Genomic DNA, 19,335 nt, shown 5'->3' on the forward strand with positions numbered 1-19,335 from the left:
GTAGTATTGGCCCTTCCAGGATGCACTAAAATTAAAAATGCTAGTCTTAATAAATTTTCCCCAAAGTGTATGAACTTATAGTAGTTGTAGTTGGGCTTTAAAAAGAGCGTGTCATCAGGAAAGTCGTTGTTAAACCAGGCACAATTCTTTGTAGGACTAGAATGTAATGATGTCTCTGACCTTGTGTTCCTTTGCTTCAATCTGGACAAAAAGTCCTTCAAATTCATATTCAAATGACATTACATCCAGCTGAGCTATCCCTGCAAAGCATTATGCCTGGTTTACCGGCAAATTTCCTGGTGAGGGACAGTCTATCATTACCCACTAAAAATATTGTCATAATTTTTAACTCATTTGTACATTGCTCTATAATGATAGAGTCTTTTTCACAGGATTGGCGCATAGCAAATATGGTGTCAATATTCAAAAAGGGGTAAAAAAAAAATCTGAAAATATAAGCCTGTAAGTTTAACAACTGTTGCTGGTAAACTGTGTGAAGGATTTCTAAGACATGCTGTCCTGGAGTATCATGATGAAAATATGAGTATAACGCTGTATTATCATGGATTTAAGAGGGACTGGTCCTCTCAAACTAATCTAATCAGTTCCTATGAGTAGTTAAGCTCTACACTGGATTAAGATAAGTACAGTAGTTGGATGTCATGTATCTTGATTTCTTCAAAGCATTTGATATAGTGCTACTGTACTCAAAAGGTTAATACATAGAATGAGATTGCTTGGACTGGGGGAAATGTGTTTAAGTGGGTAAGTAACTGGCTCAATGACATAGGGTATTATTAGTGGTACATGCTAGGACTGAGTTACTGTTACTCACTGTAAGGGGAATGAGACTATGGAATTCTCTGCCTGAGGAGGTGGTGATGGGGAACTCACTAAAAGAGTTCAAGAGGGGTCTGGAGTTTAATAACTAGTGTTGAGTGAATTGAGCTTCGGATCAGAGATGCAAAGTCAATTTGTTCCAACACTTCAATTTGAATGCTGTCTTCGAGTACAGCATTAAAATGTATTGCCTCCATGTAGACAAAATTCCTTTCACTCAAAGTCGCGCAAGACTTCGGTTAATTAGCTTAGTAATAACATCTGCGTCTTTTAAAACATTTTAAAATAGAAATGGTACAGAGGCACATCAGGTGAAACGAGTTTTGCCTAGACGGAGACAATACATTTTAATGCTCTGTGGAGACAGTACAAAAAAACTTAGTGTCGGAACAAATGGACTTCAGATCTCTGATCTCTCAACGCTAGTAATAACATTACAGGTTATAATTATTAGAAATCTATAGAAGTGGCGTTGATCCACGGAGTTATTCTGATTGTCAAGTTGGAGTTGGAAAATATTTTTCCCCCAAAGATAAGGAAGGTTGACTTCTAACTCATATAGTTTATTTTGCCTTCCTTTGGACCAAATTTGCAGGATAACAGGCTGAACTGGATGGACATAATAATGTTTTCAGCCTTTCAAACCATGATACTTTGTTTCTATTATAATAATGCCGTAGAAAGAAATTTGACAACCTACCACATAATATGAATCATGAAATGCTAAATTGCTTGAAGATTCATTACCTGCAATAAATAATCAACAGGTAAACAGGTAAATACCTAAAAACATATTTGATTCCATCAAATACATACCAACATTTTGATTAACTGACATATAAGCGCACCTAATTTAACAACAATTTATAGTTTTCAATAGAATTAATCTAAGGTATGATACATACTAGAAATGAGCAAACCAGTTCGTAACAAACTGGGTTGTTATGAACTTCCCCAAATCTTATCCACTTGTTGAACCTGAAGCTTTTCAGGTTCGCTTTGGACGCATCCAGTAAAATGGCATGCAGTGCTATTTTACTGCACGTATCAGTGCGAAAAAGCATATGGGAGGCTAGCATGGACACCCCCCCAACACTATAACAGTACCCGAATTAGCAGCCATTTTACATTCAGTCTTTTGCCGGTGTAGGGAGAGGTTGCTTTATGGAGCAGGGACAGAATGTTAGGGACACCAAACGCTAGCTAATAGGGCCACAAAAGTCCTTTTAAGGACTGGTATAGGTGTGCTATCGATAGCTGTGACATACTGAGGGGTGTGATATACCTATAATATACCTTCTAACATAGAAAGTATATAGTGCATTTGTATTGTACAGCAGTTGTGTGCGGTTCTGCTGAGATACCCCAGCTCGATAGAGGGACAAATGCTATTAGAATAACTAATTGCAACTGGTGTGATATCCCTGTTGCCCCCCCAAAAAACTGATTCAGTGGTGTGATAGACCCATAATGTACTTTCTAACATAGAAAGTTATCAGTTATCTGGTAGTTTTTGTGTGTATTTACCATTCTTCTATACCTCTTCATTTCCTAGCATGCGGCTCCCCTGCGTTATGATGATCAAAAAATGAGATGACGGGCGGCTACTAGGGGGTTATCTACAAGATATATCAATATTACAGGAAGTCGGTGCCATATTGGACATAAACTTTGATAATAGTTTTCATATTCAAGTGTTTTTGACAATTTTGATAATTATGAACTTATATGTACCTTAATTAGCACATTGATTTAATCATGATAATTGTCTCTCATGTATTTTTGTCATCTTGTATGACTCTAATCTTGCACATGTTTTTATATATATATTTTATATTATCTTAATTGACTTTGTTTTTATATATATATATATATATATATATATATATATATACATAAATATATATATTTTTTCTATTATCTATTGACTTTGGTTTTTCAAACTTTTGTATTGGCTATGTTGACATTTATTTTATGCATGTATTTATTTATTACGTCTAGACCTTTGAATCATGTTTATATAAATTGCCTTTTTATATGGCAGTATGTTTAAGCCTACTTTCACATTCGCGTTTGGTGCGGATCCGTCATGGATCTGCACAGACGGATCCGCACAGATAATACAACCGCATGCATCCGTTTAGAACGGATTCGTATGTATTATCTTTAACATTGCCCAAACGGATCCGTCTTGAACACCATTGAAAGTCAATGGGGGATGGATTCGTTTTCTATTGTGCCATATTGTGTCAGTGAAAATGGATCCATCTCCATTGACTTACATTGTGTGTCAGGACGGATCCGTTTGCCTCCGCATCGTCATGTTTTGGTGTCCGCTTCCAGAGCGGAATGGAGGCGGAACAGAGGCAAACTGATGCCTTCTGAACGGATTCTTATCCATTCAGATTGCATTAGTGCAAAACTGATCCGTTTTGGACTGCTTGTGAGAGCCCTGAAATGGATCTCACAAACAGAAACCAAAACGCCAGTGTGAAAGTAGCCTTACTTATGATGGTATTATTAACAATCTGTATGGCAGTATGATTTATGATTTATTATTTTACCTGGCATTTATTTTACCTGGCTTACTTTTATGCCGGTCGATGTTGCCCACTTTTTATATGACGCTTTTGGTCATTGGTAGGCGGGGATAGCCTCCTGTGCTTTAATAATGATGTAGATTCCGCTCGAGGAGGTGTGGCCTCCTCGCTGCGCCTCGAGCGGTGTTCCGATCACATGACTCTGTCATGTGTTAGCAGGTCTTGCACGCGTGACTTTGGTTGTCGCGTGCTCCGCGGCTGCATCGCGAAATCTGCTTACCGCCTGCTAACAGATGTTTTACGTGCAATCATTTATTAGAGGGGTATATATGAAGGGTTACGGATGGTTTGATGGTATGTCAGGCTCTCTTTCCCCCCCCCAGCTTGGTCAGTATGTTATACTTTTGTTGAATTTTTTTGCCCTGGTGTGTTTACTCATGTATCTGAGGGGTGGTTGGGTATTTTCACTATGCATTTGGTGACCGTCCTCTTATTTAGACGGCACTTGTTATTTACCCTCGATCTATTATACTCCTGAATTACCAATACATGCAGGGTCGTTATCAGGAGCAACAAAGCAGGACCCAAAGGATGAGGCAGAGGCATAGTAAGTCAGGCAGAAGGTCAAGGCAGGCAGCACAGGTAGAGGTCAGGCAATGGGTTGACAACGGGAGAGACAAAGCAAGCAGGGATCAGACAATAAGCAGAGTCCAGGGACAAAGTATAGGTCAGGAACACAAGTGGTTTTTAAGCTCTTTAGCAACAGACTAGGACCTTGATGCTCAGGCATCTGGAAAAAGGGCTGAGCCCCTTAAGTATTTTAGGAGAGCCAGGGTTGGTCAGCGAGGTCACCTGACTCAACCCAGCCCAGCCCAACCCAGGGAGTGATGCGTACAACCCATAGAGCAGTGACACATGACACCAGCCGAACTCATGCTGTATCCAGGGCTGAATGGAAGCTGTTGAGCGGAATCCTCAGAAGCAACATCACTCACACAGAGTGACATGGACTGCAGCGGTAACTGGGAACTACTGGCCACCGATCATTGATAAGCACGGCGCCCGGGACCGCGGCGGTAAGCAGGGGAGCAGCGTCGCACAGCAGTCACTGTTATACATTTATGTATGGAGGTTTTGTTTGTCTAATTCTGTTCTAATTGAGGGGCATTTATCAATACATTTATGCCACTATTGTGGCATAAATAAGTCTCAAATTATGATGCACCCAATATATGCACCATAATTTACAACTTTTCACGCTTCTTGACACTGTTCTGAAGTAGTGAGAAAAGGGATGGGAAGAGCTTCTTGTGACCCACTGCATTTACTATAACTTAGGCCAGAAACTGGTGTTATAGCTGAAGTCTGCACAAGCCCCTCACTGGTGTAGACTTCAGTTTCTGGTGCATGGTCAGCTAAAGATGCCACTAGTTTATTAACAGGGGCTTTTTGCCCCCTTTTAGGCACCAGGGCAGATTGTGTCTTGCTACCTCTATAGTATACTATTGATGTTGCTGTGTGACATGGTGATAAGTGATTCCATGGTTGCATCCTGCATACAGTCCAGGAGTCTGACTCAGCTGAGGGAGTAACAAGTAGGCCTATTTAAATGGTCAGGAGAAGTGTCACCTAAAAGAACAGTACAGAAGACAAAGAATGGAGTGGCTGCATGCTTTTCTGACAAGCTGCTTTGCCCATTTTAAGGGGGCTCCACAGAGTATGGAGCCCACGTTCTCATGATTGGTGAAGGTACCAGTGGTACAGTAGGAGTCATGAACTAGCGGATGTGAACCCACTGTGCCACGTGTCCTACTTCTTCTAAGGGCATTGTCTAAGTGAACCCCTTGTTCTTCACAGTACCCCTGATGGTGAGGATAGACTTTCCCAAAGGGAACACCAGGTCGCTACCTTTTGAGGAGGATTGGCACACGAGGCAGCTGATCCAGACGGACCAGGAGGTACCATACCAGAGCAATGTACCATAGGTACAGACATAGTCAGGAGGCTGAGTTGTAACCAGAAGCAACAGTGTAGGACCGGCAGAGGTACAGGTCCGGCAATTCTGGTCCTCAACAGGAGAGTCACGGCAAGCAGGCAGGGATCAAGCAGGTAGCAGAGTCCAGGAACACAAGCATGGGGCAGGTAAACAGGAACACCAGCAGAGATATCAGCAACCTTTGCAGGACACTAGGACCTTGACGTTCAGGTATCTGTGAAGGGGACTGAGACACTTATATACGTGCAGGAGGGCTAGGATTGGTCAGCTAGGTCACATGATATAACCCATAAAGCACTGGAACTGACGCAAGTCAGCCCTTAAGGAAGTGATGCAGGGAGAAGACAGCAATCATGCTGTGGCCAGGGCTGAAAGGAAACTGTGGAGCAGATCCCAGAACAAACAGTACCTACAAGGACAGAGCGCAGGATTGCAGCAGAGAATGAGGAAGCACTGGCAGCAGATCACGCTGAACGCAGCGTTCGAGTCCGCTGCAATAAGCAGGGGAACAGCGGAGCACAGCATCCGCTGTTACAGTAGGACCCCCACCAATCTAATAGATAACTTGGTATAACCGGAATACCTCTTTAAGGGTACTTTCACACTAGCGTTTAAGTTTTCCGTTATTGAGTTCATCATTCATTGTCAATGGGGACAAAACTGAACTGAACAGAACAGAATGCTCCAAAATGCATTCCGTTCCGTTTAGTTGCATTCCCAGACCGGAGAGCAAACCGCAACATGTTGTATTTTTCTTTCCATCCTGGGATGCAAAGCAAGACGGATCGGGCATTACCCCCAATGCAAGTCAATGGGGACGGATCAGTTTTCTCTGCCAAAATCTGCCACAATAGAAAACGGATCCGTCCCCCATTGACTTTCAATAGAGTTAATGGCAGATCCGTCTTGGCAATGTTAAAGATATGTTAAATATAATACAACCGGATCCGTTCATAACGGATGCAGACGGTTGTATTATCAGTAACGGAAGCCTGGGATGCAAAGCAAGATGGATCGGGCATTACCCCCAATGCAAGTTAATGGGGACGGATCAGTTTTCTCTGCCAAAATCTGCCACAATAGAAAACGGATCCGTCCCCCATTGACTTTCAATGGAGTTAATGACAGATCCGTCTTGGCAATGTTAAAGATATGTTAAATATAATACAACTGGATCCATTCATAACGGATGCAGACGGTTGTATTATCAGTAACGGAAGCATTTTTGCTGGACCCTGCCGGATCCTACAAAAGCGCTAGTTTGAAACTAGCCTAAGAAATTTCCCATTTGCTCTATGTGTAGACTAGTGAGTTAATCAGCCGTCCTATATATCCTGAGCTGTTTGTCTCACCCCTGGCCTGAGACATTCTCCTAGATTTCTGTAGCTTGCTAGCCCCTGGAAAAGTGCTGTAAACCATTTGTCTGCCTTTATACCGACTTCTGCCTGATTCCTGCATTCTGACTCTATGCCACCTGACCTTACCCCTGCTACTACTCTGTTCTGTTCCTCTGCAGCCTCCCCTGACCTCTGAACTGTTTCTCAGATTCACACATAATCTGCCTGCCCTGACCTCTGCCTGTTTCCATAATATGATTTCTCCATTCTTTGCACTGGTGTTTCTGGCCCCATGGGTTAGCAGCCAATCACATCTGGAATATTTCAAGAGGCCTGGTTGCTCCCCTGTAGCGACGACCAGATCCCTGTATATGGGTTAATGGATGAAAACCAGGGTATCAGCAGGATAATGCCCTCAGGACTAGCCCAAATTCAAATTAGTTGTTTGGCCCAATGGGTCCACATTGAATCCCGGAGTATGTCACTAAACTCTTTCTCCCTGCTACAACATGTTAGGTGTATGGGTATTGTCATCTGGTGTAATCTAAGATTGCATTCTAAATTATGTGCATTTTCTATGCCTGTTTCATAAATTTGCTGTAATTTTCATGTTCACCAGCAGGTGGCAGCAATGTGTTTAGCATAGACTTAGACAGTTTAGCATATCTGGACTGGAATAGTACATTCCAGTCTGGCTCCCCCCCCCCCCTCTTTGAGGAGGCGTGGAATGTTCCCACTTCCTGCCTCATGGGGAGGAAAGGAAGTTCTAGTTAGTGTACCAGCCACCCCTGCTTGGGGAAGGCTGTGTTGGTAGGAGCTCCCAGAACCAGGGATCCCAACCTAGGATCCAGCCTCGGCTGAGGCCAAGGATTACTCTTCCCAGTCTGAGCCCTTCAGCCTCAACTGTGGACAAGCAAGCAACACCTCCAGAACTACAGATCTCCAGGAAGAAGCATTCCCTGAGAGCAGTACTGTGAGTAACATATCCAGAGTCCAGGAGAAGCCAAATTCCTCCTCAGCTAGTCAGGTCCATACCAAGCAGAAGACAGACAGAGCAGAAGATAAATACCTGCCAGATTCTCCAGGCATATAGTATAGGAGCAGAAGGGGCATTAACCCCTGCCATACATTGCCAATACCTGCTGGGACCTAAAAACTATTGCTGTAACTTGTATGGATTTCTGTTGCCATCCAGTAAAGACAAGTTGCATTATACTTCAAGTCTGGATCTCATTCATTCCTCAATTACTCCTACTAACAACACTCATTTTATTGCAAGTGAGCCAGGATCCAGGAGTCCAGGCGTACCAAGGTAGGAGACACCGTTGACATTACACAGAGACACTATCCCCACTCTGGCATTACTCACCTGGTACGTGAGTTATTACATCTTAAAGGGCCCTGAGACTGTACCCTGCGCACATTGCAATTGGGGTCACAAACAAACCATAGACTTAGGGCTCATTCAGACGGCCGCATGCTATCCGCAAAAATGCGGATCCGTTTTTTTGCGGATTAAATGCTGACCTATTCACTTCTATGGGGCCCTTTTCTATTCCAAGGATCCGCAAAATAAATGAAACATGTCCTATACTTGTCCGTGAAAATCAGGACATGGCCCTATTGAAGTCTATGGGTCAACAAAAATACTGAATGCTATCCGTTTTTTTGCGGATCCGTTTTTTTGCGGATCCACAAAAAAACGGATAGCATTCAGTATTTTTGCGGACAGCATACGGCCGTCTGAATGAGCCCTTATATACATCTATCTTAACCACTGCATCATTGGCCACCGTACCAGTGTCCTGCTCACTGCACAAGCAATACTTGCATTGCAACCATTAATGTAATGATAATAAAAAGACTGCTATTAGGAGGCTCAGTGAGAGAAGACCGCAAAATGTCAGATTTATTTTTTTAAAGGGTATCTAAACCTTCATTTATAGCACAGAAAATGCAACCACACTTCTCTGAGCAGTTTGCATTGTTGGCTTCCATCAGCTTTTCTCTGCTTTTGTAATAAGTACAGATCCATAGATCCAAATATATAGGATCACTGCTCCACATACTGCAAAATCAAAGCAGAGGCAATGCGAGCTAAAGGTTCAGAGCAGTCTGAGAATTTCCGTTGCACATTCCATGCTTTGAGTAAAGGTTTAGGTACCCTTTAATTAAGAAGTGGCCATGAAATATTAAAAATACACCATCCATTTTTAAACAATGTTTAACATAAAATGTGATATAAACACTACATTTCTATTAAATACAGAACAGATCTCCCCAAGAGCCAGTATCAAAAAGGTAATTCCCAACCATGTACAAGGTTGCATTTACATTCTCCACATACTGTAGATGTCTATGAGAAAGTGAAGATTTAAAGGTTGTGTCACAAAACATATTCTACATTTTTCAAACCAGCACTTGGATCTAAATCTAATATATAAAGCTGAGTGTTTGTGTGTGTATGTCCGCTAAAGGAATCCCCACTGTCACATTTACAATCACGAAATTTAGTACACAGGTACATCAGGTGTCCGGGAAGGTTTTAGAACAGGTATCAGCTTTGTAGGCCGTACCGTTTCTGAGATATTCCCAAAAAATGCATTAGCCAATAGAAGCTTGGTCACATGACCCTTATCAGCCAATAGAAGCTCACAGGTCCTCCAGCCTCCACATACAGTTTTAGGCTCCATTCACACGTCCGCAAAAGGGTCCTTTCATTCTCTATGGGCCATGACGTGAAGATGAGAGCACACTATGTGCTCTCTGCTTTTGCATTTGCGCAGCGCGGCCCTGAACTTCCGGTCCGCAGCTCCGCAAAAGATAGAACATGTCCTATTCTTGTCCGCAGCTGCGGACAAGAATAGGCATTTCTATAGTGGGTGCCGGCCGGGTGTGTTGTGGGTCCGCAACACACCACGGACGTGTGAATGGACCCTTACTCCAGGTTTCCATAACAACCCAGCCATTTATCTTCACTGCTATAGATGAGCTTTAAAGGAAATCTGTCACAAGGATAATTGCTATTTAGGTAAAGCCATGGCCTAATAGCACTTAGTACCTTATTTCAAGATAAGCCTTTGTTCCAGCAATAGATGCTTTCATCCTATGAATATCCAGTTTATTTGGTATGCAAAAGAGCCAGTAAGGTGCCCAGAGGGGCGTCACTCTTTCAGGAAGGAGCCCAGACACGCCCCCTGCCACAATGTGTCCACCCTCAAAAGACAAACTTAAAACCCTGCCCCCAGGTCCCGATAAGCCATGCCCCTGATCTGGTTAAGTCACACCCCACCCCACTCCTCAGCCTACAGGGATTGAAATTGACACCCGGCTCAGTCGCCAGGACCGCGCTTGTACAGGCGGCGCTTGAGGATCGCGCTTGAGTCCGCGCGATAGACGGGATCGTGCTGCTACTGAGGCCGACGGCGCATGCGCCGCCTGTACAAGTGCGGTCCTGGCAACTGAGCCGGGTGTCAATTAGAATGCATAGAGGTGGGGTTAGAGCAGGGAAGTTACAGCCTGGACTGAGGGAAGGGCTACCCCCTTGACTTCTATCGTGACTTGTGGAGCTGGAGAAGAGTACTTTATAAGGCGATTTTTTCATGCATGTACATGGCAGAAAAGCGGGACAAGACTGTATGATAACACAATGAGGATGATCTATAAGGTACTTTTGATAGTTTATTAAGTGAAATGCAGGTGAAAGGTTCGCTTTAAATTAAATAGATTAAATATACCCGAGCGAAGCCGGGTCCTTCAGCTAGTACTTTTATAAAGCTGAGGTCACACTTCAGTTACTTGTTCAGTTATTTCCATTAGTTATCGTGAGCCAAAACCATTAGTGCAGTCTACTCAGAGATAAGGTATAATGAATCTGCTCCTGTTCTGTGTTTTTGACCCGCACCTGGTTTTGGCTCTCAATAACTCGCCTAATTGCATGTAATTTAAAATGTAGTATGGCCATTTCTAGGTATACTGCCAACTGATGTTTGTTATTTCCCTTATTTTTGCCTGTCTCGCTAAGCTGATCAAATGTGATCAGTTTAAATGTTCAACTGCCACCAGTCATATGTTCTGTTACAAGCTGTGGCAGTTATAGGGAGAGAGCTTCAGGATGAAGATACTGTAATCTTGCAAAGCAATTGGAGCAGTGAATGTGTTCATGTGAGGTACAAGGCTGGGCCTAGCTTTGTTAGAAAGGTGCTGTCATCTACCATATGCTGTCTGATTTTCATTTTTTATATCAATCATGGCATAACCCCGTTGGACAGAAGATCCATCCAAACCCATATATACTATTTAAAGATTGCAAGACAAATCCATAAACAGTGACACAGTACATAAAAGCACTTGGATTATGATATGTCAGCCTCAGCATTCCCTAGTTTTGTAAAGCCCCACAAATGGAAGTTTCACAAGTATTTACATTAATCTTTTGCATTGATTTGTCTGTACATGGCCTTTCTGCACTTTATACCATATAGATTAAAATCTTGAAATAGTTCAACTTCTTAACTGATTGCCTACAAGTGAGTATATAACAAAAACTACACATTTCCACTTACCTATTTCCATTAAGCTGCAGTTACAGTTGTATTGGGTTATATCATCTATGTTGTATCTCCAATTAACTGGAAAGTGATTAGCCAGGTTTAGCATCTTTTTCACTGCATCATAAATGAAAATGCAACTTATTAATGCACAAAAGCTTTCTTCTGTAAAACGAGTGAAATACTGCACCAAGTAAGCGGCATTGGTAGCCACCAATATTAGGCAATAAAATGCCACCCAAAGTCCAATCCAAAGTCTAAATTCTAAATATTCAAAATTGTAGTCTCTGGGGAAAAAAAATAAAAAACAGACCATTTTAATGATAAATCTGCACAAACATTAGAATTAGAACATTGTAAGATTATGTCAAACAGATTTTTAGATGTTTTTCCAGTACATCAGACACTCAATGAAACTGAAATCTGAGTAAGGTCTCATGCACACAACCATTATTTGGGTCCGCATGCGAGCCGCCGTTTTTGCGGCTCGGATGCGGACCCATTCACTTCAATGGGGCCGCAAAAGATGCGGACAGCACTCTGTGTGCTGTCCGCATCCGTGGCTCTGTTCCATGGCCCCGTTAAAAAAATATATAACATGTCCTATTCTTGTCCACGCTTTGCGGAAGGCAACACAGGCGGCTTCCATTTTTTGCGGATCCGCATTTTGCGGACCGCAAAAAACTGCACGGTCGTGTGCATGAGGCCTAATACTTTGAAATCTGTCATGTTCCTTAAGACCTTCCTGAACATTTTTTGCAGTGTGATAGAGCACATTATTTTTATGAAAGATGGCACCACTATTAGGTTGCCAATAGGAGTATGCTATGTACTGTAGCTGGCAGGTGTCAAAGTAAGATTCATATGAAAGCCGGGACCCAAGGTTTCCCAGCAGAACATTTCCCAGAGCATCACATTGCCTCCACCAACTTGCCATCTTTCGACAGTGCACACTTGTGCCATCTCCAAAAATGTATGAATGTTGTGATCCAATCATTTGATTATTAGACAAAACAGCAAAATCAGTCTTAAATATATATATAAAATCTGAGCCCGAAGAGATGATTTGGTTAGCAATTCGAGTATGCTTTTTCAAGACTTTGCAGGTAGAAAAACCTCTTGAGTAGTGTTGAGCGAACCTAAACAGTAAAACTCGAAAACGTACCGAACGTTACGATTTTTGGTACCCAGACCCAAACCCGAACTTTGCCAGAATAGTTTGGTTTCGAGTTTCGTGTTCAGGCATTTAATAAAGCTTGTTGAAAGGCTGCAGGGCAGCCAATCAACAAGCTTTTAAGCTGTGTTCCCTTAGAAGCCATCACAGCCATGCCTACTAATGACATGGCTGTGATTGGCAGATGCATCATGTGACCCAGCCTCTATATAAACTGGTTCACGTGTAGCACCGCCCATCAGCTCTCAGTAGCGAAAGGACAGAAAGAAGGCAGCTGAAGTGAGGGACAATGTTAGTGCGATTTTTTTGTGGGTGCAATACACCATCTTTGCACCTCTGACACAGAAAGACAATCATAAATCTGGCTGTTAATTCTGTGGGTGACCTACAGCGATTTTTTTTGTGGGTGCAATGCAACATTGTACTTTGTACCCCTGACACAGAAATATAATAGTTAATCCATCTGTTAGTTAGGTGCATGTCATATACCCATTTATTGCGTGAAGTACACCTGCACTGCATAAGTGACAGGAAAACTGATATAGTTAGTCCGTCTGTTAGTTAGGTGCACGTCATATACCCATTTATTGCGTGAAGTGCACCTGCACTGCATAAGTGACAGGAAAACTGATATAGTTAGTCCGTCTGTTAAGTTAGGTGCTCGTCATATACCCATTTATTGCGTGAAATAAGCCTACACTGCATATGTGACAGGGAAACTGATATAATTAGTCCGTCTGTTAGTTAGGTGCACATCATATATCCATTTATTGCATGAAGTACACCTGCACTGCATACAAGACAGGGAAAATAATATAGTTAATCTGTCTGTTAGTTCAGTGGGTGACCTCAAAGAATGAGGAGAGCATCAAATAAGGGACGTGGCCCTGGTTGTGGTGCTGCTGAGGTTGATGGAGCTGCTATTGCAGGGAGAGGACGTGGTCGATCTGTGCCAGCTACACGCCCAAATGAAACACCTTCCTCGGGTGCATGTAGGTGACAGAACGTTCAGCGTTATTTAGTAGGCCTGAATATCGGTGTACGAATGGTGAGGCCAGAACAAGTAAAGGCAGTAGTAGATTGGGAGTAGTAGAGTGCCTCCAGTTCCTTCACATTGTCTCCCACCTATTCCCTGCTGAAAGCGCAGAATTGGCACCTGCAGCCCTTGGACATCTGTCTTTCACCTCACCACCTTGCAAATCAGCCAAGCAGTCTGAGCCCCAAGTCTCTTATGCTTTTTGATGACTCTGCTGACAGAGTTCCCCAGGGCCGTCCACATACTGTAGCCCTGCTCCAGAAGTGGAAGAGATTGAGTGCACTGATGCCCAACCACTTATGTTTCAGGATGTGGACATGGGAGGACCATTGCAGCACATCTCTGATGATGACGAAATACAGGTGCCAACTGTTGCGGCTTTCTGCAAGGGTGAAGAGTGGGTGGAAGATGAGGTGGAGGATGATGAGGTCATACACCCCACATGGAATAAAGGTCATGCGAGTGATGTGTGTAGTTCGGAGGAAGAGGTGGTGGTCACACAGCACCAGACGCACAGCAAAAGAGGGAGCAGTTGGCAAAAGCAGAGTGGCCGTCCACTTCCAGTACACCTGCTACTGCCCACCGCACCCATGAGCACACCAAAGCCAGTTCCAAAGAGTTCCCTGGCGTGGCAGTTCTTCAGACAATGTGCTTATTACAAAATGCAAGTGGTTTGCATGCTGTGCAATAAGAGCCTGAAGCGAGGCATAAATGTTCTAAACCTGAGCACCACCTGCATGACCAGGCATCTAAATGCAAAGCACGAGCTGAAGTGAAGTAAACACCTCAAAAACCATGAAAGATCTCAGGCTCCTCCTAGTCTCTCTTCTGCTGCAGTCTCGACCTCTTCCTCCCCCTCTGGAGTGACAGTGGCACCTGCCACCCTGCAAACAAAGGATGTGGCAGCAACGTCACCACGTCCGTCATCGTCGCCAAGCATCTCCACAATGTCCCATGGAAGCTTTCAGCTGTCCATCTCCCAAAAACTGGAGAGAAAGAGGAAGTATCCCCCTACCCACCTGCGATCCCTGTCCCTGAATGCCAACATTTCAAAATGACTGGCCTTTGAAATGCTGTCATTCCGTCTGGTGGAGACGGAGACTTTTAAAAAACCACGTATGGTGGCTGTCCCACAGTATGTGGTTCCCAGCCGCCACTACTTTTCCAGGCGAGCCATCCCGGCCCTGCACAACCAAGTGAAGGACAAAATTATGTGTGCAATGCGCATAACCAATGATACGTGAACCAGTAAGCACAGGCAGGGACGTTATATTTCCCTAACTGTACACTGGGTAAATGCAGTGGCGGCTGGGCCTGATGCGGATAGCAGTTTGGAGCATGTCCTTCCACCACCGAGGATTGCAGAACGTTTCTCTTTGCCTCCTGTTGCCTCCTCCTCCGCTTCCTCTTCTACCACCTCCTCATTTGATCAGCGTAACACCTTCACCACCGACTTCAGCACAGCCAGGGGGAAATGACAGCAGGCTGTTTTGAAACTCATCTGTTTGGAGGAAAAAACCCACACCGCGTAGGAGCTATGGACAGGCATGAAACACTAGACCCATGAGTGGTTGGTGCCACTGAGCCTCAAGCCCTGCCTGGTGGTGTGCGATAATGGGCAAAATCTTATAGAAGTTCTGGGACTAGCCGGTTTGACGCAGATTCCTTGCCTGGTGCATGTGTGGAATTTGGTGGTGCAGAAGGTCCTGAAAAATTACCCCGATATGTCAGAGCTGCTGCAGAAAGTGCAGTCCATCTATGCACGTTTTTGGCATTTTCAACCTGCTGCTGGTCGCCTGTCTGCGCTGCAGCGTAACTTCAGCCTCCCGCCCACTGCCTCATATGCGGTGTGCCCACAAGGTGGAACTCCACCTTGCACATGCTGGAGAGACTGTGCAGCAGCAGGCGATAGTGGAGTTTCAGCTGCAGCACACACAGGTGAGTCGCTCTGCGGAACAGCACCACTTCACCACCAATGAGTGGGCCTCCATGCGGAATGTGTGTGCATTGTTGCGCTGTTTCGAGTACTCCACCAAAATGGCCAGTGCCGATGACGCCATCCTCAGCGATGATGAAAGAGGATGTGGCACAGGAGGAAGAGGAGGAGGAAGAGGGATAATTTCAATAGTAATCAGGCCAGTCATTCACAAGTGGCTCGGAGGGGGTTCCTGCACAGAGGCCAGGTACACAATTGTCCAGTTCTGGAGGATGAGGAGAAGGAACCATGTTCACAGCAGGGTTGCAACCAAAGCAGCTCATAGGCATCACTGGTGTGTGGCTCGGGGGATACAGAGGACACAGATGATACGTCTCCCAGAGAGGACAGCTTGTCGTTGCCTCTGGGCAGCCTGGCACAGATGAGGGACTACATGCTGCAGTGCCTGTGCAATGACCGCCGAGTTGCCCACATTCTAGCTAGTGCTGATTACTGGGTGGCCACCCTGCTGGATCCCCGTTGCAAGGACAATGTGCCGTCCTTTCATCACTGGAGTGTGTTCGTAAGATGTACGAGTACAAGCGCATGCTGGTAGACATGCTGCTGATGGCATTTCCACCTGACACCGAGGGTTCAGTGGAAGCACAAGGTGAAGGCAGAGGAGGAGGAAGAAGTCGCCTACCGCCAGCACCTCAAAAGCATGGCCGAAATGTTGAAAAGCTTTGTCAGCACACCACAACAACCAGCACCACCAGCTGATATGGAACGTCTTAGCAGGAGGCAGCATTTCAGCAACATGTTGGAACAGTACATGTGCACACGCCTACACGTACTGACTGATGGGTCTGCCCTATTCAACTTCTGAGTCTCCAAATTGGGCACATGGCCTGAGCTTGCCCTTTACGCCTTGGAGGTGCTGGCCTGCTCTGCGGCCAGTGTATTGTTCGAATATGTGCTCAGCATGGCAGGGGGGTTGCTCACAGACAAGCGCAGTCGCCTGTCCACAGCCAATGTGGACAAGCTCACGTTCATTAAAATGAATCAGGCATGGATCCCACAGGACTTGTCTATACATTCTGTAGAATAGACAAGTATACCGGCCGCATCCAGCCATTGTTATACTCCAGCGCACTTTCTCTTTGTTTTCTTTTTTTTAATTACCAATGTTTTGGGGTCTTCCCAAATTTATAAAAAATAAAAAACTACAAAAATCCTTTTGGCTACCTCCTCCTTCTCCACCATCGCTTCCACCTACACAGCCACGTTCACCGCCTCCTCAACCTCCTACTCCACTTTGACCTCTGCCTCCTAGTTCAAGATCATTATTTGTAACTTTTTTTTAAATTCTCTGTTATTATAATTCATTTCCCTATCCACATTTGTTTGCAGGGCAATTGTCCTGCTCTTACCCCTATTTTGCTTCCTTTTGCAGCCCTATAGCCCTTTATATGACTTTTTTAGAGCCATTTTAGTGCCCCAAAGTTCGAGTCAAGTTCGGGTCCCGAACCTAGCGAACCCGAACTTCCAGGTGTTCGCTCAACCCTACTCTTGAGTATTTAATCTAGTTATGCTCCCTTCCCAAGAAGAGCCTCATGGTGAAGCCAACTGTGCAACTAATTTCTTTCTACAGTAATCTCCTTCATTTGAAGCATCTTTTTTTCTGATTCTCTCTTTTTTAATGAACAGTTGCATATCAAAACAAAAGCTTAACCTTTTTAAAGACAGACTACAGTAGATGGTATTATTCTCATTATTGGTATCTTGTCATATGTTTATACATTTAAAACATCTTTCTCTGTATTTGCATAAATGACCTAATACTTTGCTGAAATAGTTAAAAGACATGTTCAATCACACTACAGATATTGATAATATTCCCATATATTTTATATTGAGTAAAAATGTTACTACTTATTTATCTTAGATTCCATGTAAAGTTAGTTTTCAGTGTGACAAGATTAGTGTCATGATTTATTTGGGTCACTAAAAACGGTTTAAGGTTTTATATCCTATTTACTTTTAAAGATGTTATATTTTACTGGTATTTTTATTATTTTATGATAATACTGATATTTGGATCAGTAGTTATAATATGGACAAACATGTTTCTGAACAACTGTACCTCAGTGTCAGTGGAGTGACATAGACTGTAGTATCTGCACTCCTGAAAACAAGGTTTGTCTATGGTACCTAAGACACTGCACAGTGCGGCAGATGTCAACACTATTCAACATTGCGTGTCTTGGTGGTTGGGAGAACAATGATGAACTGGAATAACAGCAAGAGTTGCACAGAGGCAAACCTCTACATGTACAGATAGTCCGATTAGAAGAATGGCACAAAAGAGTGGCCAAAATGTGCTATTATAACCTGCAGTATCTTGGACTTGTCTCCACTGAGCACATTTGGAACGTTATTGGTAATTGGATAGGGAGCTGCTAGCAGTGGATAGTGATGATTTGCGTACCCAAGTGCATTTAGTGTGGCAGAACATTTCTCAGACAACCATTAATAACCTGACTGATAGCATGCCAAAGTGTGTAGGCTTCGTTCACAAAGCGTTCAGCCTTTCTGTTCTCCTACTCCGTTATAGGGGCAGGAAAAACAGAATGGACGGATTCGGCAGATAACTGAGCCGAAAGTAGCCTACGGACCCCATAGACCCCCATAGACTATAATGGGGTCCTTTAGGTTTACGCTCAGAAGATGATTTTGGTGCAGAGACAAAAGTAGTGCATGCAGGATTTTTATCTCTGCTTCAAAAATCTTCCTCTGGGCGGAAACCTAACGGACCCCATTATAGTCTGTGGGGGTCTATCGGGTCCGTAGGCTCCGTTCAGCTCAGTTATGTGCCAAATCCGTCCTTTCCATTTTTCCTGCCCCTATAACGGAGTAGGAGAACGGAAAGGCTGAACGCTGATGTGAACGAAGCCTTAGTATGTGTATTTCTGCGTGCGAGGTTCATACTCAATACTGAATAAATTTGAGATGTTCTGAATATTTAGCATATAATTAAAATGTCTGTCAATCCTGTGATTTTCATAATCCCACAACTTTTCCTTCTTCATATTACAATTTCCATGTTGAGGAATATAATTAACCCAAGTGGGTTTATTTTACTAAATCTTACTATTTGGCTAGAGATTTCTTTTAACCAGTTTCACTCTTTAAATAACATCATTTACTCATCTATTATTTATTAAACTATAATGTAGCATTTTTCAGAAATTTTACATGAAAATGGAAATGAAATGCACCCACTGGCTAAAACTGTATAAAAGTCTCTCAAACACAAGCACAGGTCCGGTGCTGCTTATAATAGTTAGCGGCTGTCCAGAAAATAGACAAAAAAATCCACCGCAAATTGCTGTGCCTATAAAATTTTCAAGAACCCCCTGAAAAACAAAGAAAGCAAAACTAGTTATCAATTTCAGTTATTGAGTTTAACAGAAGAAAATTAAGTCAAATTTATAAGATAAATTTAAAACATTTTGTTAATTATTTTCGGACTATACTTATTAAGACTGGCTTTCATATACCTATTGTAAAGAAATACAGTTTGGAACCACAGCCAGCAAACTCAGAAACTGCTAACAGTCTTAACCACCCACTATTGATAGTAGGAAGCTAAGGCTACCCGTAGAGTATTATACACAGCACTCCGTCAGGCCAGATTTGACTTGGTACAGTACTGATAGATATAGACATCAGATGTCAGGTAGTCACTAGTGTAATTTAATTATAATATAATCACAGAGTCCCTTCACTCGGGTAAAATGTAACCTTTAGTGATGATCATTAAAAATCATATTGTGCCCTTAAAAAGCAATTGACAATAAGGCTGGGCGGGACATGGAAAGGAAAAATATCTCACCCTCACACTTGCCCTATCAAACTACAAGCCCTGCCTAGAAAAAACTGAATGG

At 43.4% G+C, this 19,335-nt stretch overlaps 1 protein-coding gene across 1 annotated transcript in view; it reads right to left on the minus strand.

The window, feature by feature from the left end:
* Nucleotides 1–19,335, minus strand: part of SLC4A9 (solute carrier family 4 member 9) — a 194,841-nt gene that overhangs the window by 69,314 nt on the left and 106,192 nt on the right. The window contains exons 10-12 of the mRNA XM_044280915.1: nt 18,671–18,804; nt 11,241–11,550; nt 9,027–9,050 (exon numbers count right to left, since the gene is read on the minus strand). Of these exons, the coding sequence (XP_044136850.1) occupies nt 9,027–9,050; nt 11,241–11,550; nt 18,671–18,804 (468 nt within the window). The remainder of the gene's footprint in view (nt 1–9,026; nt 9,051–11,240; nt 11,551–18,670; nt 18,805–19,335) is intronic.

The sequence above is a fragment of the Bufo gargarizans genome, chromosome 2 (genome assembly GCF_014858855.1).
Source record: "Bufo gargarizans isolate SCDJY-AF-19 chromosome 2, ASM1485885v1, whole genome shotgun sequence".
NCBI classification, from domain to species: Eukaryota; Metazoa; Chordata; class Amphibia; order Anura; family Bufonidae; genus Bufo; species Bufo gargarizans.